Source organism: Telopea speciosissima, chromosome 5 (genome assembly GCF_018873765.1).
Source record: "Telopea speciosissima isolate NSW1024214 ecotype Mountain lineage chromosome 5, Tspe_v1, whole genome shotgun sequence".
In the NCBI taxonomy this organism is placed as follows: domain Eukaryota; kingdom Viridiplantae; phylum Streptophyta; class Magnoliopsida; order Proteales; family Proteaceae; genus Telopea; species Telopea speciosissima.
Window position 1 is genome coordinate 60,300,110 of NC_057920.1, and position 26,841 is coordinate 60,326,950.

Here is a 26,841-nt window from a genome sequence, read left to right on the forward strand (position 1 = left end):
GTTCTCTCCCACTCAATGTACACATCAGACAGGTTGTTATTCAATTGACTTCACACCAGGTTACGATGATCAATTTTCAAAAAGGTAAGTGTTTACAGCAAAAACTAAGTTATCGTGCTCCATAGACACTAAGATCCAGAAAGCAATAAGCATAGCTGAAAAATCTCATTGATAAAATTTTCAGCAGCATTCAAGTGGTGACAGTGCAGTTAAGAAGCATCATATAGATAAATTCAGTGTAACGGAGATGGGGATGTTGACATGGATGAGTGGAAAAACTAGAAAGGATAAAGTAAAGAATGATCATATTAGAGCTGGTTTGGGAGTTGCTCCGATACATGATAAGCTACGAGAAAGTCGTTTAAGATGGTATGGCCATGTTCATCGGAGGCCTTTGGATGCTCCAGTACGGAGGAGTGATTTGATTCAGATTGAAGGAACTAAAAGAGCCAGGGGCAGATCTAAAATGACCTTAGGAGAAGTGGTGAAGAAAGACATGCATAGCTTAGGCCTTGTATCAAGTATGACCTCAAATAGAGCTGATTGGAGGGCAAGGATTCATGTAGCCAACCCCATTTAGTTGGGATAAGGCTGCTTTTGTTGTTAGTATTCAAGTGATGACAATCCATGTCATTTTTGTGAAAATAAGGCTGACGCAGATAAGTCACCTAAAGGGGCTTATTTTATTGAAAATAAGCCTTGGGATGGATTATGCATGATTGGGCCTTTGATTCCATGTGTTTTCTTTGTAATGGGTCACTTTAATGGGTCTAAGATGTGAATACAAGGTAGGCATATGGGATTAGGCTTAGTAGTAGCTTATTAGCTTTACTTTCATCCCTTGTAGAAGTATGACAAGTTATTTAATAGTTGTTTTTATTTTCAGCTAAGTTGTACGCACTCCTATTCGCAGTAGGGAGTATATTTCAGTTTTCATAGTTTGAATAGGAGTTTATTTTTCAGTCTATATAAACAATGTAAGGCTGCTCAGCTAGGGACAATTTGATTAATTGATATTTTGACATTGCCTTGCTGCAAGAGAGCTGTGAAATACACTGGATGAGAGACCGAGACATGTGATAGGTCAAGTTATCTTTGAATCTTTCTTCCCCTTCTCCGTTCTACCGTCAAGAATTGTGTGGGTTTGAATTCTGATCGAGAAACATTGTAACTTCTGGAGTTTTGTCATCTGATTTCAAGAGGGTGGTCTATTCTTTCATCATATATCCTATCATCAAATTACGTACAGATCAGAATTTAGCTCCAGATCTAAAGCTCCTGCTCATACTCTGTTTCCATTTCAGCATATAGTATTCTGTTGATTAAACCCTAACCCTTGATCTGATTTCAACCAAACTTTGGGGAATCAAAAACTTAGCTAAGACCTCCACTCGACCTAACTTTAGTGCTGTTCTGGTTTATAGTTTTTGTGCTACTTAATTATCACTCAAACCTGCAACTTTCGATTCCAGAATTTTATTTCTTTAATTAGTTCTAATCTAGCAATTGGATTGGAACTCTATCTGGGGAGTTTGATAGCACCTACCAAAGGTAGAGCGCGACTCAAGTTTGGGGCAATTCTATTGGCCTGATTTAATTTAATTTCAGTTTGACTACTCTTCCTAGATTTCATTCTTGAGTCAGAATTTTCTAATTACTCTCAAATTACTTATCCAATTACTCTCATGTTCTGAACGGTGTTAGTATTCATCGTGACGGTTAGAAATCTCAAGTTTGGCGTTCGTCTGAGAAGGTGACTTTTGGGAGTTTGATTGTTTCTTGAGATCCTGCACTGAGATCAGGTCTGAGCTATTGTTACCATAGTTTGAAATCTCGCGATATACCGAAATTTCGCCGAAATATGGTATTTTTTCTGCCATATTTCGGCACTCCATCTCGGTGGATTTTTGGCCATATTAAGGCCTGATACTTCATGTACACCCTTATTTAAGCTAAATAAATACATTTAAACCTTCATATTGCAAAAAAAATGAATTCAAAGTGATGTTTTGGGTTTGCACCCTTTATTGACAGTATACGGTAGGACCCTGATGTACAAAATAGTTAAATACATATTGTTTAAGTACTAAAAGACATAATAAGAAATTTAAACAAAGTAATGAAACAAAAATAAAGTCAAATGTAGCCTTTAGTTTAAAAGTTTAAACTCATAAAGTCATAAGTGCATAAGTCATAACTCATAAACTTCATAATAGTCAATAGTTCAATACTCAATACACAAAGTATTTCTACGAAATTTACCGAAATATACCGAAATTTACCGAAATATACTGCTCAATACACAGTATTTCTACCGAAATATACCGAAATTTCTACAAAATTTAAACTTTTTTCATTTCGGAAGCCCATCTCGTCTCAGTAGTGTCGAAATTACCGAAATTTCGGTGATATATCGCGAAATTTTGAACCATGATTGTTACAGGTCTACTCTTGCATTAAAGGCATTAACAACTATTGATGCCTTGCTGTTCCACACTAGCACCACATTGTGACTCTCTGAAAGAGCTCATCTACATTTAAAATCACAAAACAAAGTATGTTTCTACAAAACACTGAGCAACCTTGAAAATCGACTTTTTTTTTTGAGTGAATAAAAAATTTATTACCAAAGAGAGAAAGATACAGCAGCTCCCTTAGGGAGCGAAAAAGGAAAAGAAAAGAAGAATCAATGCCTCAAATAGGGGAGGCATGGAGAGAAATGGAGGAGAGACCCCAGGAGACAACAATAAGTCTGTTCCTTGGGGAATCATTACAAAAGGAGGGAGTAGCCGAAGAAAAACAAGCTTTGATTTCAAAAGAAATGGAATCCCAAATCTTCTAATGAGATCGAGATTTGAAAATCGACTTTTATTCAGCGTGAATCTCAAATCCAGAAAATAAGATAAGGGGGAAAAATCAATATGATCTAACTAACCTCTTTCGCCAAGAAAACTGGCTTGTTTTATATCAGTTCCAACATTGCAATGGCCAACATATCTTTGCTTCAAATCAATCACTGCTTCAGGCTGCAAGATCAGGAAAAGGTTTTAATGGAAACATAAAGTCCACTCCCAAATCAACATGATATTTATCTAGGAAACAAAATAGAAGAAAACAGATAAAACACCACATTCTGTTGCAGCCTTGCAGGTCGCAGAACAATTGTGCCATGTAAAATGTCTAGAAACGTGAAAATATCCCATAAAAGAAAAAAGAAGACATTTCCAGTATATTGAAACCTCTAACAACTTGGGGAAGACAACAATAATTTACACAAAATTAGTTAACCTATGAAACATAAGCTTTATTGCACATATATCCATCAAATAAAATTCAACTTTTTTCATGAAGTTGTCTCCCGTGTTCAACGCATCAAACAAGCACTGAAGAAACTATAGTAAGATCATTGATCAAATCAATCTTTCCTATTCTGGCTCTAGAAAAGTCAATCTGGTTCTAATCTGCTTAATACATCAAACAAGTTCATAGAGCGATATGTGTCATTTGAATTATCTATGCAGTTTTGTCATTCTTGTGATGCAGATCACTCCCTTGGAAGAACCTGTGAAGAAGAAGAAGAAGAAGAGAACTGAGAGAGAGAGAGAGAGAGAGAGATGCTGAACCATGATTTGACTCGGACTAATAATCTATCGTGGTATTCACCTTTATTTATAATAGTAAAATAAATAGACTCCTAGTATGAGTATAGATTGGACAAGACTAAACCCAACTATATCCTAACTAGGAAAACTAAAGACAAACAATTATATCATGATAGGGTCACTCCCTTATCGTGATCTATTAATAAGAGAATACCGCAGGATATCTTCACACCCCCCCCCTTCAAGCTGGAGTATATATATCAAAGGCATAGTACTATATCTTGCGATATATCGGTATCTCGGGCCTACCGAGATATCCGAGATATCGCGAATATGACCGAAATATTGCATTTTTCTGCAATATTTCGGGGTCCATCTCGGGGTATTTGGCCATATCTAGGCCTCGAAACTTCATGGACAGCCTTATTTAAGCTTAATAAACACATTTAAACCATAAAATTGTAAAAATGTGAATTCAAATTGGTGTTTTGGGCTTGCACCTTTGATTGACATACGGTGCCGACCCTAATGTATAAATAGTTAAATACACATAGATTAGGCAGTTAATATTTAATAATAGTATTTAACTTCATCACATATCAAGTTAAAGCCAATACACATTGATGAGTGCCATGATTCTCATAAACTCCATAATATTCAATAACTCGCTTAAAGCCTTAAAGGCAATACACTAAGTGTCAAAGTTAGTAAGTCACAAGACTGCAAGTCACAACTCACAACTCACAAGTTCATAGATCAATGAAATCACAACTTAAGTTACAAATTACAAGTGCTAAACGCTAATAGTAGTTGTTGTGCCTCCCTGGATCAATCCCACTCATGCCTCAGGAGTTGACATCCATTGCTCTCTCTGCTTGAAGGACATATGTGGACCACGGTATAGAATCGGAGAAGAAACGAGTGTAGTCATCCACAAGTGTCACGTAAATGGAATCATCAACATATCTGTAGGTAACCTATCCTAGGATATAAACTAGGGTTACCAATCGATCGATCCGTGAAGAAGATGATCCACCGTGATATGATGTTGGCGCCCGGCGCAAGAGGCGATGGCATTGGCTGCATGTATGGCTGGTGAGGTTGGTAGCTAGGTCCGCTAGGTTATGCAAAGATGTTATCTACAAAAGATGATCCAAGATGTCCCTCGGGATGGGGACTGGGACCGTAGTCATAGTCCCCTACCCACTAAATCGCCCATATGATGATGATCCATATCCATATCCACCGTAAGGTTGTGATGCACCATAATCCGATGCCAATGGAGTGGTATGTGCGAAAATTAAAATAATTATTTAAGAGCAGAAAAATAAAACCGACACCGTGAAGCCAGTAGATCGGCCATTGGTGTCTAACATATATTTAATTTATTACCATCTAAGTCATATTACCCCTAATTATTTCCTATTTTAATTATAGGAAAATGAATTTTAAAACCAGAAAATTAAAAAAAAAATACATATGGAAAAAAATTTCGACACCGTGAGGCTATAGATCGCCTCCTGTCTAACATATATTAATATCATCACCATCCAAGAAAATTTGTACATAGTCTTTTCAAAAAATAGTTTTAGAGGAATAGAATTTACCTTAAATAGTGGAAAATGGCTTGGATGATGAGCTTAGATGACCCTTCGATGAGTTTACCGCAAAATCCGACAACAATGTGCTTCGAACAATGGCTAGAGTGTTGGATGAGAGCTTGGAAGAGTGGAAGAATAGGCAAAAGACTGAAATTCCTTAGCAAATGCAGCTCTCGGTCGAAATATGGACCGAAATCATCGAAATATTGTATTAAAGCCCCCTTCACGTGACACTTTAAGCCAAAATACCATATTTCGTCGATATCTCATATTGATATCTCACGATATCTCACGAGATATCGACGAAATATGGTATTTTTTCATTTCGACCTGATTTCGTGATCTCGTAAGCTCGAGATATACGAAATTGCGATATTTCGGCGAAATATCGCAAGATTTTGAACCATGATCAAAGGTTCCAGCTTGGAACAACAAGAACATATAAGTTAAGCTCTCCTCACTAAGCAATGGAGTCTTCAAGGGAATGTTGAAACTTACCTGATGGATAGTGGTTTGCTCATCTTCAAGTTCTGGAGAACACAGAACCAACACCCTTTCAAATGCACCGAGATTTTTTTTCCCCTCCCGTGAGTGCCGGCCACCATGGCTGGCCTCCCTGGTTTGGTGCAGTCCCATCAAGAATTGGCCTGGAGTGCCCTCTTCAGCCAGGCACCAGTGCCCTCTAGAGAAGGTCTTCCCCTGCACTTCGTTGCCCCTTCCTCTGTTGGAAGCTCTAAGGTTGCCCTCTGCCGGACTACCCTTCTGGACCATGAAGCGGACATCTGGCTCAATTCTTTGGTAGGCCAATTCATTGGAAGCAGACCAACATTTCAGATTGCTATGCTCTCCCTCACTAAGCAATGGAGTCTTCAAGGGAATGTTGAAACTTACCTGATGGATAATGGTTTGTTCATCTTCAAGTTCTCGGATGAAAATGACAAGCTCCGTGTGCTTGAGGGAGGTCCATGGCAAGTTGGTAGGAAACCAATCTTCCTCCGTCAATGGAATCGGCATCTACAGCTTCATCGAGTTGACCTGAGTACCATCCCTTTGTGGATCTCCTTGCCTGGTCTCCCTCTCCATTATTGGCGTACTGACGGGCTCAGTATAGTTGGTTCTGTGTTGGGGAAACCTCTCTTTTCTGATGCAAGAACCAAAAGGAAAGATCGGTTAACTTTTGCTCAAATCTGTATCGAGGTCTCTGCCGAAGAACCCCATCTGTCCTCCATCACTGTTGCTGATGATGAGGGTTTCTCTTTCACACAAGAAGTTATCTACGAATGGAACCCTCCCCATTGCCTTGTTTGCAAAGTTTTTGGGCATGATTCCCATAAGTGTTCCCCTAAGACGGTTGAGGTTGCTGACTGTGAAGATCCTCCGGTTTCCTCAGCCACTTTAACCTCTGCTTCTTAGAACCACAAATCCACTATCTACCCTCCTCTGCCTCACCCTCTCCCTCCTCTTGGCCCAACCACTGCTTCGGACCTCCGATCGCCCAGCCTTGGCCCACGTTGAAGTCGCCATCTTAGGGCCCCTTGCCATCAAGAGAAACCCGCCTCTGGCTCTCCTCGGGAGCATGCACCTGACACTCTTCCCTTACCGCTGGTCCATAGCCCTACAAGGACCAACGGTCAAAATCGGTGGTTCTTCCTGCGGTCCATGGTTGACGATAGCCCTGCAAGGACCTCTGTCTCTGAGCTCTCTGCTGCGGCTCCTGTCGCCATCTTTTCCCCTCCAGTCGCCATTGCCTCTGCACCCCAGACCGTTGACATCGATCCCTCTTCTGCAATTGAAGCTTTTTCCCTACCTTTGTCAGAAACTCTTTCGACGAGTCGCCATCTCTCCTCTCCTTCCTCTGTTCCAGTTGAGCCTGCTGAGTCTGTTGAACCTATGGAGCCTATCGTCCCTCTACAGGTTTCCCTTAATTCTCTCCCCCAAAACCTCGGTATCTCCTCCTTTCTCAAATCGATTGCTAAGGGATTTCTATCCCCTAGGCCTTCTCTCTCCCCGATTTCTACTATCCAAGTTGTGGTCCCCTCTTTTACTCCCTCTCCTTTGTCCTTTCCCTCTTTGGCTGGCCCATCTGGTTCAAATGGGCCAGTTTCCTCTTCTCTCTTAACCCATAACTCTTCCCGGCTTTCCCACCCCTCTCATCACCCTTTTGCCTCCCCCATCTCTCCATGTTTTTCGACGTCGTAATCCCAGCTCCCCTCCTTTTCCTAAGAATCGTCCCTACATTTCTTAGTCCCTTCACGGCCTGGAGATGGATCCGCCTTTCAATTTGGATATTAGGAATTGCGCTCTCAGTTGTGAGTCCATAGATCCAGGATAGTTGGCCTCCTTTGTGATGGGCCTGGTTCTTGGGTTGCTTGCAGTGCTTTCTTTATAGTGCAAGTTCTGTGTTGGGCTTTGGCCCATTTGTATTGTCCTTGCCTTTTGGTAGGGATTGTTTCCTCCCCCCCCCCCCCCAATTCTTCCTTCCTCTGGTAATTGAATTATTTATTCATCAAAAAAAAAAAAAAAAAACAAGAACATATATTAAAAGCAACACCCAGTCTTGAATAGCAGTTGTAGATGCCAATGAGTACAGAGAGAACTTTATTCATGTAGCAATATCAACTCAAACACACCAATCCTCAACAACATCAGTTGATATAAAATTGTCGTGTCAAATAAACCCAACATAACCATTAGCAACGAACAAACTATGCAGTGGAGAACACCAATCCGCAATCCAAAATATCATACCAGCAACAACAACATCACAAGCCCTTCCCAAAGAAGGTAGGTAGTAGGTAGTAATCTTCTCAAAAAAGACAGATAAAAGTGCAGCCTCTCAAGGCAGGTAGGTAGTAAGCTTCAAAAAGAAGACAAATAAAAGTGCAAACACTGATGAGCCCCAAATAGGGGTCACAGAGAAGATAAAATTAAAGCATAGGTCACTACGAACAACTGGTAAAAGTGTAGTACAGGTTACTGTGAACCACTGATAAAATGCAATATAGGATTTTATGAACCAAGTTACAACATCAGGTTGTTGGAGACCAAATAACTCCATATAAGGTTGCTGGGAATCACTCATCATAAGGTTGTTGTGAACTAGACAGCACAAGGTTGTAGTGAACCACTCAGCTAAGGTTGTTGTGAAGTGTGAAGCATTGATAAATTGCATTGTTGCTGAACACCATCTTCATAGCATAATTCAAAATCTCGCGAAATCTCGATCGAGATTTCGAGAATTTCGACCGTCTCGAAACGAAATGGCCCCTCGAATAAAAAAAATACAAAATTTCGATCAAAATTCTTGAGATTTCGAGATATTCTGAGATTTTTTTAAAATCTCGAGAAATTGCTTTGTATAAAATACCATGTTCGACAGTCTCGGTCGAAATTTCAACCGAGACTGAGAAACAGAGAGCATTTTCCTCCTTTGGCACTTTTGCTTGGTTTTTGAAGGTTTTTGCTCATTTCTTCTTCAATCTTCCACTTCCCACTTGAATCCTTGCCGCATCTACGCCGGAATCACTTGGAGAACAAACTTCTTAGCACATCTGTGAAGCCTTTCCACTATTCCAGGTAAAACCATATTCTCAAAATTGATTTTTTTTAGGGAAATGCATGATCAACATGTTTGTTTGTGATGAAATAAATATATTTTAGACACCGGATGCCGATCTACGACTTCACGGTGTCGAAATTTTTTTTTGGTATATATATTATTTATTTATTTTTCTACTTCAAAAATTGGATTTATTTACAACAAAAATCAAAAAATAATAAGGGTTATGTATATTGTATGGTGATGAATTAAATATATATTAGACACCATTGGCCGATCTATGGCCTCATGGTGTCAAAAATATTTTTCTGCCAATAATTAATTATTTTAATTTTTAAAAATTATAAAAAAATATTTAAAAAATTCAAAAAAATAGCAAAAAATAAGAAAAAAATATGAGGTTTTTGTTTTAAAATTACTGAAAAATATAAAAGTAAATTGTACATACTTCTTATTTGCTGCCCATTTACATATCTTTTCGATTTTGTTGTGCTAGGCCAATATTTTTTTGAAAAATATTTTTAAAAATTGTTTTTAAATATGAGAAAAATATGAGGGTTAGGGGAAAAATACTAAATAGTTATATACTTATATACTTGTGTTAGTGCTCTTAAATCTTAATTCTTAAACATTTAAACTAAAAGAATTGATGTGCTTCAGTGATTAATGAATTGTCTTTTATTCATGCAACAGAAACTAGTCCGATTATGGCGAACCGTGGTAAACGAGCAGAGCCGAGGCAAGAGGGGCAGAGGCAGCCGCCCTGCACTCCGGGGGAGGAGAGCATACCCAGACACACTAAGGGTGACATTGCATGGTTGCATGGCACTCCAATTGATGGGGATAAAAGAAAATCCCAATGCAACTATTGTCACATGTAGTTTTTGGGAGGTGGTGCCATTAGACTCAAACAACATCTAGCTGGGAATTCTCCTGAAGTGGTCGCATGTCATATGGTCCCTGTGGAGGTATCTAGGGCTGTCATTGATTATATGAAGGGAGGGAGTAAGAGGAAGGCTCAAAGGGAGAAGGCAAAAGTAGATCTTGAGGAAGTAGTGAGGTGTACAATGGGAGGCCAATCAAACCATCATGATGATGATGATGATGACAGTGATGATGTCTATGTTCCTGATGATATAGAGACTGAGCGAGAGGCTAGGGATTGGAGACGAGCACAGATGATGAGCAGAGCCAGTTATCATGAGGATCAGGAGAGAGTCGAGAGACAGAGAGTAGGTGGTAGTGGAGGAGCTGGTACCTCTAGAGCTGGTGCTAGTGGTAGTGGAGGAGCAGGTACAAGTGGAGGAGGTGGGTTGCCTAATCTCTTTAGGAGATCACAGAGTACGAGGGCAACTCCCCCTCCGCCTCCACCACCACAAGATGACCCAACACTTCACCAAGCACCTGGTGTTTATAGAAAGAAAGGCAACAAACAACCAAAAATCAAGGGACCATGGAAAAATCTGAAGGGGATGGTGAAGGAATCTATAGCTAAGTGGATGTTATACCATACCATCCCAGCAAACACAGCACAAGGCCCCTTTTATCAGACTATGATAGATTCCATTGCTGAGGCTGGCCCAGGGTATAAGGGGCCCACCCCATATGAGATTATGAATGTGTATTTGCCCCAGCAAAAGAGAGAGCTTGAAGACTACATCAATTAAATGAGGGGACTGTGGGAGAACTATAAGGTGACCATAATGTGTGATGGTTGGACTAGTCCTACAATAAATTCCATCATCAACTTTATGGTGTATTGTGATGGGAGGACAGTCTTTCTGAAGTCTGTTGATGCATCCAAGAAGAAAAAGGATGCAAAGTATATCTACAAATTGTTGAAGGAAGTGGTAGAAGATGTAGGAGTGGGGAACGTTGTCCAAATTGTAACGGACAACGGAAGCAACTACAAGAGTGCCGGTGAGAGGTTGATGCAAAACAATAAGTACCGGTTGTTTTGGACTCCATGTGCTGCTCATTGTATAGACCTCATGTTGAAGGATATGGGAAAGATCAAATTGGTACAACATGTTGTGGAAAAGGTAAGGCAAATGACCAACTTTGTCTACAATCATGGGTTTGCACTAAACCTCTTGAGGGAGAAGTGGGGGTGACTTAGTGAGGCCAGGCATAACTAGATTCGCCACCAACTACATTGCGCTCAAGTATAGAGACCAAGAAGTCCGGGTGAGATCAATGTTTGCTTCAAGACGGTTCAACGGAATGGGTCCAATACCCATGGTGGTAGGGAAGCACAAGCTACAATTTCATCGGATGACTTTTGGTCTAAGTTGCATAAAGTGGTACAACTTCTGGACCCAGTGGTTAAGGTTTTGCATATAGTTGATTCGCTCTCAAGGGACCAACCATGCCACATCTATATGCTGCCATAGACTTGATGAATGAAGGTGTTTACAATGCAAATCCACGAGGTAGCAAACACTTTCTCAAAATTATCAAGGAACGCTGGGATAATCAACATATGCATCCACCGTATAAGGTGGTGAGTGTACACTCTTTGTTTTTTATGCAATTACATCTTTTAAAGTTAATTTGAAGGATATATTACTAACTAGTCAATATGTAATGTCAATTTCAGCATATTATTTGAACCCCAAATACCAATACAAATCATAGGCTTGGGTTGAATAATAGTCTTATTGACGCGATCAAAGAAGTAGTTGCCAAGTTGGAGCCGAATAGTAAATTACAAGCGATATGCAACAATGAGGTGAGTCGTAAAAGTTATAATTCATTTGGAATTACTCAATTCAATACTAAATAGTAACGAGTCATTACTAATTTTAAATATTTTCCAAATGATTATAGTTGAAGACTTTTAAGGATGCATTGGGAAGTTTTGGAACCGATTGCACAGAGCAAGGCGGACACGTGGTGATGCCGATACTCATTAGTCATTACTCAATTCAATATCTTATTCTTTTGAAATGAAGGTGACATGTTTCTTTTGTTGTAATGCAGCTGAATAGTGGGTGTTGTATGGGGGTTTGGCAAACAATTTAAGAAAAATAGCCATCAAGGTTCTCTCCCGCACATGTTCAAGATCTCGGCGTGAACGGAATTGGAGTACATTTTTCTCATCCACTCCAAGAGGAGAAATATATTAGGTTCAACGTCTCTCCGACTTAGTATATGTGCATTATAATGTGAGGTTGAAGATGCAACACATACGCATGGGACAAGAGGGTATCAGGAAAAATATCGATCTCGCCGACATTTTCCAGGTGGAGTCAGATGATGAAGATCCTATTATTGATTGGGTGAGAGATAGAGGTGAGCCAGTGTTAGTCAGCCTGGAGGTAGACCTGACCCCATGATAGCTGAACACATAGAAGCTAATGTGGATGACTTCATGGCTGCAGAGGGTGAGGTAACAAGCACGGGACGCGTCGCCCATACGATTCAGTCTCTGGTGGTGTTGATGAGGATTAAGATTGGTCTATGTCATCTGGTGGAGATGGTGGTGGTAGAGATGGTGGTGGTGGTCCTGGTGGAGATGGGGATGATGGAGGTGATGATGAAGGTAATGATGGACGTGATGATAATGGTGATGGTGGTCAAGCATGTGAGGGAACTCGAGTCCTCGATTGTGGTACAAGAGCGAAGAAGAGGCAATCCGTGCCCCCACCGCCCCACACCAGCCACACGGCCCACATCGTTCACCTCGACCTACTCAAAGCGGCGTGGCCAGCCCCGTCCCGTTGGTCGCGGTAGTGGTACTAGTAGGCAGGCTGAGCTTATGGACATTGATGCCCTATCTCGGCTCGGTGGTCGAGTATTGGCAATAGAGACAGATCGAGCGGGCATTTCCGTGCCCCATCTTTTTCATGTAGACAGCAGTCCATCTCAAAGACAATCGTGAGCATGGTTCATCTCATTCACATCCATATGGCGAAGGGCATTCTCGGCGCACTTGGGTGCAAGCAACCATATCTTCTCCATCCATTCCCGTTTGAGTATGACTCCCACTCACAAGGATATAGTGGATCGTCTTTTGTGGATGACTTCTTTTCCTACACTGGCTACCCAACCCACCAACCGCGATCGTACAACCCGTACATGCTCCCGCAGCCGTCATATGACTCATATCATAGTGGATCGATGGGTAGTACTTCTTCACGTTTGGTGACCTATATCCTAGGATAGGTTACCTTAGATGTTGATGATGTTTACATGGCCAGCTGTGGATAGTAACACTCGCTTCTTCTCCCGCACTATGACGTGGCATGCATTTGTCCATCGGAGAGCAATACACGTTGGCTCCAACGGACCATGAGTGGGGTTGATCCTGGACGGCGGAGTAGTTATTAGCCAATTTGCAAACATTTGAGATGAATGATGACTAGTTGACTACTTGACTTATAGCCTTGACGGACAATTGGGGATATTGACATATTGTGATTTGGAATGTTTGATAATTGATATCATCTTCTTAAATCTTTACTCTTAAGTTGTTATTTGTTAACTTGTTATTGACTTGATGTCTTATACTCTTATGTACTTAATATTATGATTTATGACTTAACTTATGAGTCATTATGTTTCCAACTTAGTTCTACGTCAATTTACTTGTTTAATGTACAATGTGTATGTGTAAATGTGTAATTAACTAAGTTATACATTAGGGTTTGACCGTACGTTGTCAATCAATAGTGCACATCCAAAACACCATTTTGGGTGACTATTTTTGCAATTTGAACATTTAAATGTGTTTATATATAGCCTAAAATAGGGTTTCCATGAAGTTTCAAGCCTTAACTTGGCCTAAAACCCACCAAAATGACCTATCGAAACATACCAGAAAAAATAATATTTCGACTGAAATATCCGAAATTTCGAATATTTCGGATATTTCGATCAACTCGAAAAACCGAAACGAAACGAGTTCTCGAACTATGCTTCATAGATAAAACTGTTGCTGATGGCACGACCAGATTACACAAAACAAATAAATGATAATAATCTTCAACTGATAACTCGAGCAGATAAGAATCTCCAATCTCCCCTTCACAGTAGCATTACATGTGGAAAATAATGCATTGGATGCAATATAGAGTATTCCACCATCATATGACAACATTAATCAGCATCTCGAAGGATGAGCATCACAATAAATTCCATAAGCAAGAGCAGCAGCAAATAATACAAAATAACAACTACTCAGCCTTATCCCAACTAAATAGGGTTGGCTGCATGGATCCTTGCCCTCCAATCAGCTCTATTCGAAGTCATACAAGGCCTAAGCCATGCATGTCTTTCCACACCACATCTCCTAGCCCTTTTAGTTCCTTTAATCTGAACCAAATCACTCCTCCGTACTGAAGCATCCAAGGCCTCCGTTGAACATGGCCATGCCACCTCAAACGACTTTCTCATCGCTTATCATGTGTCGAAGCTACTCCCAAATCAGCTCTAGTATGATCATTCCTAATTTTTCCAATCATCCATCTCAACACCCTCATCTCTGCTACACTGAGTTTATCTATATGATGCTTCTAACTGTCCAACATTCCGCACCATACATCATAGCAGGTAGCAGCCTGGGACTTCGTTTGTCAGAAAGGTCTGTTGGTTACTTAGAGGAAACTTCTTTGATTCAAGCATCACATTCCTCGCCATTGCTTCACGGCCTGGAAGGTCTTCACCAACTGTCTTCCAACTCAGGCTTTCCTTCGTCATCGCCAGATCTCCGTCTTCCCCACATGCTGCCTCTGCTGGAACAATGTGGAAGACTCTGATCACCTATTTTTTGGTTGCCCTACATCGGCTGCCATTTGGAAAGGCATTTTGATCAAATACTGGCCTGCCTCTAGAAGAATTCTTCCTTTCTCTAGAGAGTGGATTTGGATTGATATGACTTAGGCTGGCTCCTCTATTTGTGATACGGTCAGAAAGATGGCTTTTTGTGCAACTCTCACCCATATTTGGATGGAGCGTAATATCAGGAAATGGACCTCCAACTCTCGGTCTTATCAGCAGATTTGAGATTCCATATCTTTCCAAATTAAAGCGAAGTTGTCGTCAGCTCTCCCGCTTCTTGTTTTGACACCCCAAGGAACAGGCTCACTGTTGTCTCCTGGGGTCTCTTTTCTGTCTCTCTTGTTGCTCAAGCCCCACTTAGCTTAGGCTTTGGCTTGCTGATTCTTTGTTTTGTTGCTCCCCCTCGGGGGTCCCTGTAATTCTTTTCTCTTTGGTAATGAATTTTGTATTCACCCAAAAAAAGAAGACTGTCTTATAAATACGTCGATCACAAAACACTGCAGACATACCTCTCCACTTCATCCATCCTATTTTAATTCTATATGAAACATCATCCTCTACATCACCTTCTTTATTTACGATTGACCCAAATATCTAGAATAATCACTTCGCGAAATATCCGTCTCATCAATTTTCATCACCTCATTATCCGTCCTATAACTCCAACTTGGCGTTAATCCCTACTTTTGTCTCATCCACCAAAACAATATCATTAGCAAAAAGCATACACCAAGGAACATCATCTTGACTGTCTCTGGATAAATCATCTATGATAAGCGCAAACAAATAAGGCTTAAAGCAGCCGCAAATAATATCTCAATAAAATTCTCCAATCACCACCTCACAGTAGCAAATAAAATATCAGATAGGCCAGATTTAAACAAATCTTGGCAAATAATCTCCAATAATAGCAACAACCATCACTACATGCAAGTGCCAATTTTTTTTTTTAAAAAAAATTTGATGCAATCTGGGGCCTACCATATCAATAATATGGTAAATATATAATCCCAATGGCAACTCTGTAAATTCTGGCAACACTTATGGGCCCACCCAAACAAGAAGACTCTTTTTTATGGGACATGTAGGGTATTAGTATTTTATAGATTGGGGGCAAAACAAATAAGACAAAATATGGATAGGGTCTGAATTAAAGTAAAAGATAAGGGGTAATATTGGAAAACAATATCAAAAACAGGTTAAAGATAAATATTGTGAGATTCTCTTCTCTGTCAATATTTGCTGCCGTCCCAAGCCCGGATAAAGGAGGACGGTTGGTGCATCAGGTCAGCAGCCGGCACCAAAAAAAGCCTAGCCAAACCCTTTTACATGGATTCTACAACCTTATATTATAAACATTATGCCAGGGCGTTCCCCGACAGAATAAGCAATGCACTACACTATGAACCAGGTATAGTGAAAAGTGAGCAACTGATAGCTAGTGCGTTCCCTCTAAGCGACACGCCGTGTCGGCGCCCGGATGCGGTGACAAGTAGGCAATGGTTCTTGCACCGTGGACGAGTGCAGGTAAAGAAGCTATTCCAAAAGTGTAGGATTAGATTAGCATATTGGAACATTGGATTTTTAATAGGTACGAGTCTAGAATTGATAGATGTTATGAGGAGAAGAGGGATTAACATAGCTTATATTTAAAAGAGTCAGAGACTAGATGAAAGGGTAAAAAAGATAAGGAGATCGACGACTTTAAACTTTGATCATAGCTCAAAATCTCGCCAAGATCTCGAGAAACTTGAGCTGGTCGAGACGAGATACTATACGAATTAAAAAAACTGCCGAGTTTCGAAAATCAAGGACGATATTTCGGTAGTTTAGAATAAATCGCCGAAATATCGGCAAACTTCTACAAAGCACTTTATAAAAGTGTACTAACTTGATTTTTATTTTGAGAATTTGAACTCTCTCGCTAGAGAGAGTGCTGTTTTGGTTGGGAGAAGGGGAAAAACTTGGTTTCTTCACTTTTTGGCCTCATCATTCACTGTGTCAAAACCAAACCGAAAACCGAAAACCGAGCCGAATTAACCGAACCAAGCTGAACCGAATTAATTCGGTTTGGTTTCAGTTCAGATGTATGATAATTTAATTTGGTTCGGTTTCATGTCCAGACCCGTCAGTTTGAACCGAAACCGAACCAAATACCCATTTATTCCCAAACCCTATAACTTTTAATATCTTTTGGGGAAATGATAATTAATAAAGTAAAGTAACCAAAACGGTATGCACCAAAATCAAATTAATAATATCTTTTGGAACAGCTAATTTTGATGTGTTTCTCTATGATTTCATTGATGTGTTTTCTTTTGGAATTATAATTTTGATGTGTTCCTTTAAGGTTTTGTGAGCATTTATTTATACAAATGGAGTTCCTCGAGAACACAGCAAAGCAGCAACAATGGATGACCTAGCAGCCTATAAAAAATGGAACCGTATTATAATGTATTAAAAGTCGAATTAGACCCGAATTAGAACCCTTTTTTTAAACTGAATTAGACCCGAGACCGAACCGAACCGAGGTGTTTCGGATTCGGTTGTTAGTCCTAGAACCGACTCGGGTTTTGGTTCGGTTTCGGGTCACACCCACAAGGCATGGAACCAAACCGAATACCCGAAACCGAACTGGTTGACACCCTTACTCATCATCACTCCCTGCTACTGAGATACACTACGAAGAGATCAATTGCGGCCTATTCCTCCAGATTTGGTCATAGTAGTCAAGGCGTCGCCTAGGCGCCTTGGTCGCCTATTTGGTATTGGCTTGCTTTTGAACCCTCTCCAATGCCTTGGGTTGCCTAGACGCCGTGACAACTATAGATTTGGTTACATTCAACCATTTTAGGTAAAGTTACTATTTACAAAATCTATTTTTTGGAAAAAAATATGACAAATACTTGTTGTATGGGTGTGGATTTTTTATATGTTACACACCGGAGCATAGTTGTCAAGGCGGCAAGGTGACCCAAGTCGGTGGAGAGGTGCTTAAGCGCTTAAGCGACAAGGCGCCCACCAATGCGTTGCCTAAGCGACCAAGGCACCCTCTAGTGTTATTTTTCATTTTCCCCCTATTCTAAAATTATTTAGTGTGTTACAATATATACCTTATATCATCAAAACTCAACATTAAGCCTCCTCAAGTCATCAAAAATCAACATTAAGTCATCTCAAGTAATCAAAAATCAACATTAAACCACATCAAGCTATAGAAAATAACATTGAGTCACATCAAGTCATCAAAAATCAATATTAAGCCACATCTAGTCATCAAAAATCAGCATAGAACTAGAAGACAGCAGAACTGAAGAAGCAAGCTATTGGAAGTTTGAAACAATCAAAACATACATTTAGTTTATACTAGTATCACATTTTGTTTATACTGTTCTTAGAAAATATGAGCTTATCTATAAGTAATTAAATGCTTTAGATTTAGAAGTTTGACTAGTCAAATGATTTTGAGTTTTACATGAGACATTTTTGTATTAGTTAGAGCACAAAACCAGCTTTCCAACAAATCCAAAAGTGCTTAAATCTGATTTATATTGAAGAAGTAATGTTCTGGTCAAACCTTATTTGGTCTGTGCGAATGCTGTCAAAATCGCTCTGAATAAAAATATTTTTTTATATATCAAAACAAATGAATATTTTACTGCAGTTTTGGTTGTTAACAATGTTTTACCATATTAAGATTTAGAGAATTTTTAGATTTGAGAAAAAACCCAGCATATGAAAGTTGAAAATTTCATCTACCGCCGAAAATCCTGTTTTTGTTCTTGAGGGGTTGACTTTTTATCCTTTTGGAATTTGATTTTTTAACTATTTTTATTGGATTCAAATACGGGGTATTGGCTTATTTATGAATAATATCTTAAGTAAATGAAATTACAAATATAAAATCATAGACCGGAACCTAGTACTAATAAAAAATAGTGCAAGGCGCCCTGCAATAAGGAAGCTGTCTCCTAGGCCGTGCAAATCCAAAACACCAAATTGGGTGTTTTTTTTTTCTTTCAATTATGAACCTTTAAATATGTTTATTAAGCCTAAAACAAGCTTCGCTTAAAGTTTCGGAGCCAACTATGGCCATTTTTTCACCGAAACATATTCCAAACCCCCCCCCCCAAAAAAATAAAAAAATAAATACATTGTCTTGCCTAAATCTCGAGATTTCGAAAAACTCGACCTGGTCAAGACGGCTATTCGAGACGAGTTTTCGAACCATGACTTTCGTATATGCGGTGGGGGGTACAAGTAATAGAAGTTGAGTAGACATAATAGTAGATAAAGATTTATCAAACAATGTGGTGGATGTTAAAAGATTTAGAGATAAGATTATATCCATCAAGCTTGTGTTGGAGAAAGAGGTTGTTGTCAATATAATTAGCGTCTATGCACCTAAAGTAGGATTGGATGAACGTAGTAAGTTACAATTTTGGGAACAATTTGATGGAATAGTGCAAGGTTTTAAACAAGGAAAGAATATTATAGAGGGGTGATCTGAATGGACATGTTGGGAAAGATCGTAAAGGCTATGAAGATGTACATGGAAGATATGGTTTTGGAGAGAGGAATGAGGAGGGTTCTCGGTCATAGATTTTGATGTGACTTATAATTTATCCATTGTAACTTTGTAAACGCTTACTTTGAAAAGAGAGAGGAGCATTTAGTTACCTTCAAAAGTGGAATCCATAGTAGCCAAATAGATTTCTTCCTAACTAGAGGGTTTGATAAATTGTAATGTAAGGATTGTAGGTTACACCACAGGAGAGTTTAACCACACAACATAAAAGTGGTCATGGATATGCGCCTCGCTACATAAAATCATAAGAAATGTGAGCTTATTTGCCCTAGGATAAGGTGGTGGAGCTTCAAAGGGATACTTTGAAATCATTTACTGATGAAGTGGTAAAACAAGGAAAGTGAGACTTTGAGGGAGACACTAATAGGATGTGGAATGAGATGACTACTTGTATTAAGAAGATTGTTAAAGATGTCCCAGGCGAATCGAAAGGAAAACGCCATTCCCCTATAGAGATTTGGTGGTGGGATGATGAGGTTCAAGCATCCATTAAGACTAAGAAAGCTAGTCTTAAGACATGGTAAAAGACTAAGAATGTAGAGGATCTGCAAAGATATAAATTTGCCAGAAATGAAGCTAAAAAGATTGTGGGAAAAACAAGGGTGAATAAGTATGGAGATCTTTATAACAATTTGAGCGCAAAGGAAGGGGAAAAAACTATCTATAATATAGCTAAAGTGAGGGAAAGGAAGAGTAGAGATATCGATCATGTTAGATGTATTAAAAGTGAAGATGGTAAAGTAGTAATAAGAGATAAGGACATTAAGAAGAGATTGGAAGGGTATTTCTGCAACCTACTAAATGAAGACACTTCGAGTAATAGTGTTCCGGAAGACTGCATTACCCATCAAGACACCACATGTCGTGATATATATGACAAATTAGGGTGTTTGAAGTAAAAGAAACTTTACGGAGGATGAAAGTAGGCAAGGGCCAAGGCCCAGATGAGGTCCCAATAGGAGTGTGGAAGAACTTAGGAACCTGAGGCTTATCTTGGCTAACCAAGTTGTTTAAAAGATTATAAACATAAGGAAAATGTCAGATGAAATGGAGAAGAAGCATCGTGGTTCCGATTTACAAAAATAAAGGTGATATTCAAAGCTGTAATACCTATAGAAGCATAAAACCAATGAGACATACTATAAAATTATGGGGGACGATTATTTAAACTCACATGAGACAAGAAACAATAATTACAGAAAACCAATTTGGTTTTATACTAGGAAAATCCACGACAGAAGCAATTTATTTACAACTCATGGAAAGATTTAGGGATTGCAAGAAGGATCTCCATATGGTCTTTATCGACCTAGAAACGCTTATGACAATGTCCCTAGAGAGTTAATCTGGCGAGTACTAGAGAAAATAAGTGCTTCAATTAAATATATGGACATAATTAAAGATATGTATGATGGTGCAATGACTAGTGTAAGAACTATGAGGAGTCTAGATATTGTATTCCCAATTAAAATTGGGCTAGATCAAGGATCAACTAAACCCTAATTTGTTTTCGCTTATCGTGGATAAATAACTAGAGACATTTACGACGAAGTTCTTTGGTGTATCCTTTTTGCTGATGATATTGTTTTGGTAGATGAGACAAAAGCAGGGATTAATGCCAAGTTGGAGGTATGTAGATCAACCTTGGAATCAAAAGTTTTAAGATCAGTAGAACAAAGACGCAGTATATGGTGTGTATTTGGTTACACTAGGATGGAAAATGAGGTGGTGAAAATTGATGAGAGGGAGATTCCGCAAAGTAATTATTTTAGGTACTTAAGCTCAATCATAAATAAAGAAGGTGATATATAGGATGAGGTTTCACATAGAATTAAAATAGGATGGATGAACTGGAGAGGTGCGTCCAAAGTGTTGTGTAATCGACATATTCCTTCAAAACTTAAAGGAAAAATTTATAGGATAGTCATACGACCGCAAGATTGGAGAATGAGAGAATTGCCTTCAATCAACAATGTACTACATAATAATAAACCACCAGGTAAAAAAGGCCCTATTTTTGTCATTATATCACCATGAATTAGGACCAGAAATTCATACACGAGTAGTACAAGACAGCATCGGTTGCTGTAAACCATTAACATAGAAACTTCTTAGACTCTCAAACCAAAATCGATGGATAGCTGACTATTAATGCTCTGATACCATGTAATTTAGAAAAAAATCGAATAATCAGCAAACCAGGATGAAGGAGATGAAGAGCAGAGAGAGAGAGAGACGACAGAGACAAAAGAACTAAGCCAGTGATAGACTTAGAGAATAATCTACCGCTAGTACTTGATACTTTATTTATAGGACTAAGAATCACCAATGTAGAGTTGCAATCAAACAAGGAAACTGCCTATCTAAGACACTTCATACTATCCTAAAGCAAATCAAATACCCTCACGATAACTCCCATCATTATTACATGATAACCCCACTAATGTTAGAAAGGATTGGGTCCAATATGGGTACATGACACCCTATGGACCACATCTCACAGTTATATTACAAATAGTCATATACTGGCAATACTGCGTGCCTAGGGCACCTATGCATGCATTTTGTCGCCTAGGCACCCCTTCAATGCCTTCGGTCGCCTAGATGTCGTGAAAACTACGTAATACACACTACCACTACCAATTCGAGTTAACCCTATTCTATCCAATCGATAGTATTACTTTCCTCCCTATTCTCTTTTTTCATTCCCCTTGTTTCTCTCTTATTGAAGTAGTTACTGTCGGTTCTTCTAGGTCGGAAATTGTCACAATAAGCATGGCTTAGAATCAACAAAAATAAAAAGAACTGAATAGAGTTGCATGGAAAACAACAAGGATCTGTATGGTACCCTTCCAAAAAAATGGATTCTGGTGTTTTTTCTGATTCTGAGGGCAGAATTGAAACAGATTATGTATGGGTTGTCCAGTCCGATTTTGTGATTTTTTGAAACAGATGGGTGATATAATAGATTCTGGCAAGCTTTTGAGAAATCTCACATTTTAGAATTAATTCTCCCAATTTTTCGGTGAAAAAAGTGGACTTAAGTGAATCAGGGGCATTGATGGTATTTACCATCAAAACATAATAATCATTTTCTTCTTCTACCGTTCTTGTTGAAGCTTTTTGCATTTGTCATTCTCGCTGAATCTCTCTGCATTTTCCATTCTCGCAAAGCCAAAGCATCTACCATGAATACACGAAGCCGAAGCACCGTTTTCGTCGCTGAAACCTCAGGTATCCTTCTCCTTCTGATGAAACAAAAAATGCCCTAGAAATTGGGGGTTTTTTATTTATGAAACGAAAAATGCCCTAGAATGCTTCTTCTTCTCCATTCTCAAAGTGGAAAATACCCTAGAAATTGGGGGTTTTAAAGGTTGAGAGTTCAGTTCAATCCTATACCTCCTTGGTATATAAATTTCATATTTCTACTATGAAAGAGCAATTGGTTTGATGTGTGAAGTGGGTTTTTTTTTTTTTTCCAAATCAAATATAAACAATTTGATGCCCAAACGTGGGTTTGAGGCACGGATATTTTTTCCATTCATCATCCTATTGATGCTTCCCTGAATGGTGTAGCAGTTCTTTTATTTTCAAGACTGATAATAATACATAGGCTGCACTCTTCCTCAATGAGCTTTTACCCTTGAGACTATCAGGGACATTTTACAAATCTCTTTGATCCATAGCAATTTTAGTACTCTCCAGATGATGGATGATTTGTTAAGTTGTGTGGAAATAAATAGTTTGTACAAGCTGTGTTCCTCTTCTGTTCTAAACTTTGAGTATTGCCACATCTTATGAACTCTCTTGCATTGTCATTGCAGTTCAAAATCCTATTTGAGAGGAAAGTCGGTATGATCAGATCATAAAGTTGGTCCAGATTCTTCTCCAACATAGGACTTATGAGATCCAAATATATACCTTCAATATGCTGATAATAATTACCACCAGTAATCAACAGATGCAAGCTTCATATCATGGATTCGGACCAACATTTCAGATATGGTAGCACGGCTGCGGACATTTCATACGATTCTTCTCACATCACTTCTCCAATCTCTGAGTGGGCTGTTGGACCTCTGAAATTTAATTCAGATACACCAGAATCCATTTCTCAGCAGAAACAATTTTTTACCATACAACATTTGTTTGTACAGAATTACTCCAAAAATCCAGAAACAGAAAAAATCGATTCTGACTCGGAACCAATTTTTTGAAACAGAATGATTGCCATACATACCCTAATTGTGTAGCCAACCATATTTTTTTGGAATAAGGCTTAGTTAACCAGGGTTGAATTGAGGAATGAACAAAAGAAATCAGTAAGGCCTCTGATGATCCAATGAAGATCCCCTGCAACTGCTTAAAATATTAAGGATAAATTTTCAGTTTTAACTTTGACATCGAAGGTAAATCATGTTAGGCAATAAACTCTGTAGGTGGGAAAGGGAAAGCCCATGGAATTAGCTAATCTGATAGCCAATCGGAGGAAATTGGTTGGGAAAATGATTTCTCCACCTACGCTTTGGAATTCCAGAGATCCAAATTTCTATAAAAAAAAAATAAATGAAAATTGAAATTCTTTGAAAATTAATCCACCCACAACCTCATACACATCATCAGATATTAATCTCCATTACAACACCTTCATTACTATTTCCCACTACGCCATTTCTATTTCCCTAATTTCTAAAATCTTCTCACCATAAATTAACTCATATTCAATTCGTTCCACCAAAAAAGAAAAGCTCACGAATAAAATAAATACACATCAAACAGTATCATACACATGTATTTTGTCATTTTATTATCTAAGGTGACAAAAACGTTGAAACATGTGGTTGTATAGTGCTGCAAGGAAAAATTCGAAAGAACTGCAAGCAGGATTTCAGTGACATCAAACAAGAACATTGCTGAAATGTAGTTTAAAATAGAAAATAAAGGTTGTACCTGATAAGGAATATTATCGTTCTGAGAAGATGACGTGGGGGACCCACATGAGCCATTTGCACAAGAATTTTCTCTAGCCAAATCACTTCGGTGAATCCTCAGATTTAAACTTCCACGAAGAATGTTTGATTCAACATCATGCGCTTCATCACCAGATATTGACGTTTCAAAGTCCAACTCCATCTCTTCATCATAATCAGAATCTTCCCTTTCAGATCTGGGACCATCCTGTGATGCATCACTGTTCACTTCTGAGCGGTGAAGTACGACACCAGATCGAACTCTTCCAGATCGAGTTTCGGACTTAGACGCTCCAGCATTTTCCTTGTTACTTTTATCAGCTTCAGCTACCAAAAGAGGAGGAAAGAACCATAAGGCCAATTTGGAATATATATATATATATATATATATATATATCTATATTGGGGCGGGGGGGGTATGCAAGTTAAAATTAATATCAATAGAATTTCAAAACAGAACTCGGGATGAATAATTTCAATACTACATAATCATTTGGAGATTCTAAACACACACCACCTTTTTAAGACAACTCGAGATCAAAATCCAGTAAGTCACATTGTATAGGACAAAATGCCTGGTGAGGATCTTATATCCCCTTCAAAAGAATTATGAGGTAGAATTGGATATTTTGAACATGGAGGGAAATTTGGCAATTTTATGATTCGAGTACCCAGGCCACATGGGCAGACATGAAAGACGGTGTTTATATCCACAAGTGATGCAGTTAAGGCTGCCCAATTGGGCCTAGGGAGACCTTACTGATGGTTTTAGCAATTGTGACTTGTGTCAATGTCACACCAATCCACCTTTATTTATAATAATAAGATGTGAGGTACAAAGACAATAAAGCCCTTTACATAACTCCTAAGGACAATTTTACCCTTATACCCCATATTACAACACTCCCCCTCAAGTTGGTGCATGGATATCACATATGCCCAACTTGCATACAAGAGGACCAAAAACTTTACTACTTAAAACCCTTGGTAAAAACATCAACCAACTGGTCTCCAGACTTGACAAATGGAGTGCAAATCAGTCCTTGTTCCAGCTTCTCTTTGATGAAATGGCAGTCAATCTCCACATGCTTGGTTCTGTCATGCTGGACCGGATTATGGGAGATACTGATAGCAAACTTGTTGTCACAGTAAAGCATCATGGGTAATGATGTAGGAAGAACCAAGTCTTTCAACAGTCCCTGGAGCCATAGTAATTCACAAATTCCATGGAACATGGCATGAAACTCGGCTTCAACACTTGACCGGGCAACAATAGTTTGTTTCTTGCTTCGCCATGTGACCAAATTGCCTCCAAGTAACCAAAAGTCGATCGTCGATCGTCAAGAGAACTAGCCCAGTCATAGTCTGTAAAAGCATCCACTCTAAGATGATCATGAGATGAAAACAAGATTCCTTTGCCGGGAGCAGCCTTCAAATACCGTAGGATACGGATCACAGCATCCCAATGGGAAGTATAAGGGTCATGCATGTACTGACTAACCATGCTGACAGAAAAGACTATGTCTGGTCGAGTATGGGAAAGATAGATCAGCTTCCCAACCAACCTCTGTTGTTGCCCTTTGTCTATAGGGTCACCCGTTTTACTAGAGAGACAAGTGTTTGCTTCAAGAGGAGTATCTGACAGTTTACACCCTAACATGCCAGTCTCAAATAACAAATCCAAAGTGTATTTTCTTTGAGAGTAAGATACTCCTTTGGTAAAACAGGCAACCTCAATTCCAAGAAAATACCTTAATGTGCCAAGGTCCTTGATCTTATATTCCTTCCCAAGATGTAATTTGAGACGAGCAATTTCTTCAGTGTCACAGCCCGTGACAACAATATCGTCCACATAGACGATAAGAATAGCAAACTTGGTTCTAGATCTCTTGATAAAGAGGGTGTGATTGACATTGCTTTGGGTGTAGTCGAATGACACCATTACACCATGAAATCTTCCAAACCAAGCCCGTGGGGACTGCTTTAAATCATACAAGGCACGCTTCAGCTTGCACACCTTCCCATGAGTCTCCTTAATGGCAAAACCAGGAAGGATATCCAGATATACTTCTTCCTCTAGTTCCCCATGGAGAAATGCATTTTTTTCATGGCTAATTGTCGTTGGCTGTGACAACAATATCATCCACATACACGATAATAATAGCAATCTTGGTTCTAGATCTCTTGATAAAGAGAGTGTGATTGGCATTAGAATGAGACCATTGCACCATGAAATCTTTCGAACCAAGCCCGTGGGGGCTGCTTTAAACCATACAAGGCATGCTTCAGCTTGCACACCTTCCAATGAGTCTCCTAAGTGGCGAAACCAGGAGAGATATCCAGATATACTTCTTCCTCTAGTTCCCCATGGAGAAATGCATTTTTCATGTCTAATTGCTGCAACTCCCATCCAAGGTTGACTGCACATGACAAAATAACACGGATTATGTTCATCTTTGCAACAGGGGCACACGTTTCTTGGAAGTTAAGGCCATAGGTCTGTGTGAATCTCCTAGCAACCAACCACACCTTGTACCTATCTATAGTGCCATCCAAATTCTGTTTGACAGAAAAGACCCATTTGCAGTTGACTGCATAGTTGTCAAGGCGTCGCCTAGGCGTCCAGCCGGATCTGTAGGGGCCTAGGCGACTGCCGCCATAGTGTAGGGCGCCTTGCACAGGTTTAATTGGTATCTGACCATGTTCTGGCACTTATTTATGCCAAATATCATTTAACTTA

The 26,841-nt window shown here is 39.2% G+C and overlaps 1 protein-coding gene across 2 annotated transcripts in view; it reads right to left on the reverse strand.

Moving 5' to 3' along the window:
• Positions 1 to 26,841, reverse strand: part of LOC122661691 (protein ALTERED SEED GERMINATION 2) — a 159,551-nt gene that overhangs the window by 51,079 nt on the left and 81,631 nt on the right. For both annotated transcript variants that reach the window (XM_043857176.1, XM_043857177.1), the window contains exons 14-15: positions 24,082 to 24,428; positions 2,936 to 3,026 (exon numbers count right to left, since the gene is read on the reverse strand). In XM_043857176.1, the coding sequence (XP_043713111.1) occupies positions 2,936 to 3,026; positions 24,082 to 24,428 (438 nt within the window). The remainder of the gene's footprint in view (positions 1 to 2,935; positions 3,027 to 24,081; positions 24,429 to 26,841) is intronic.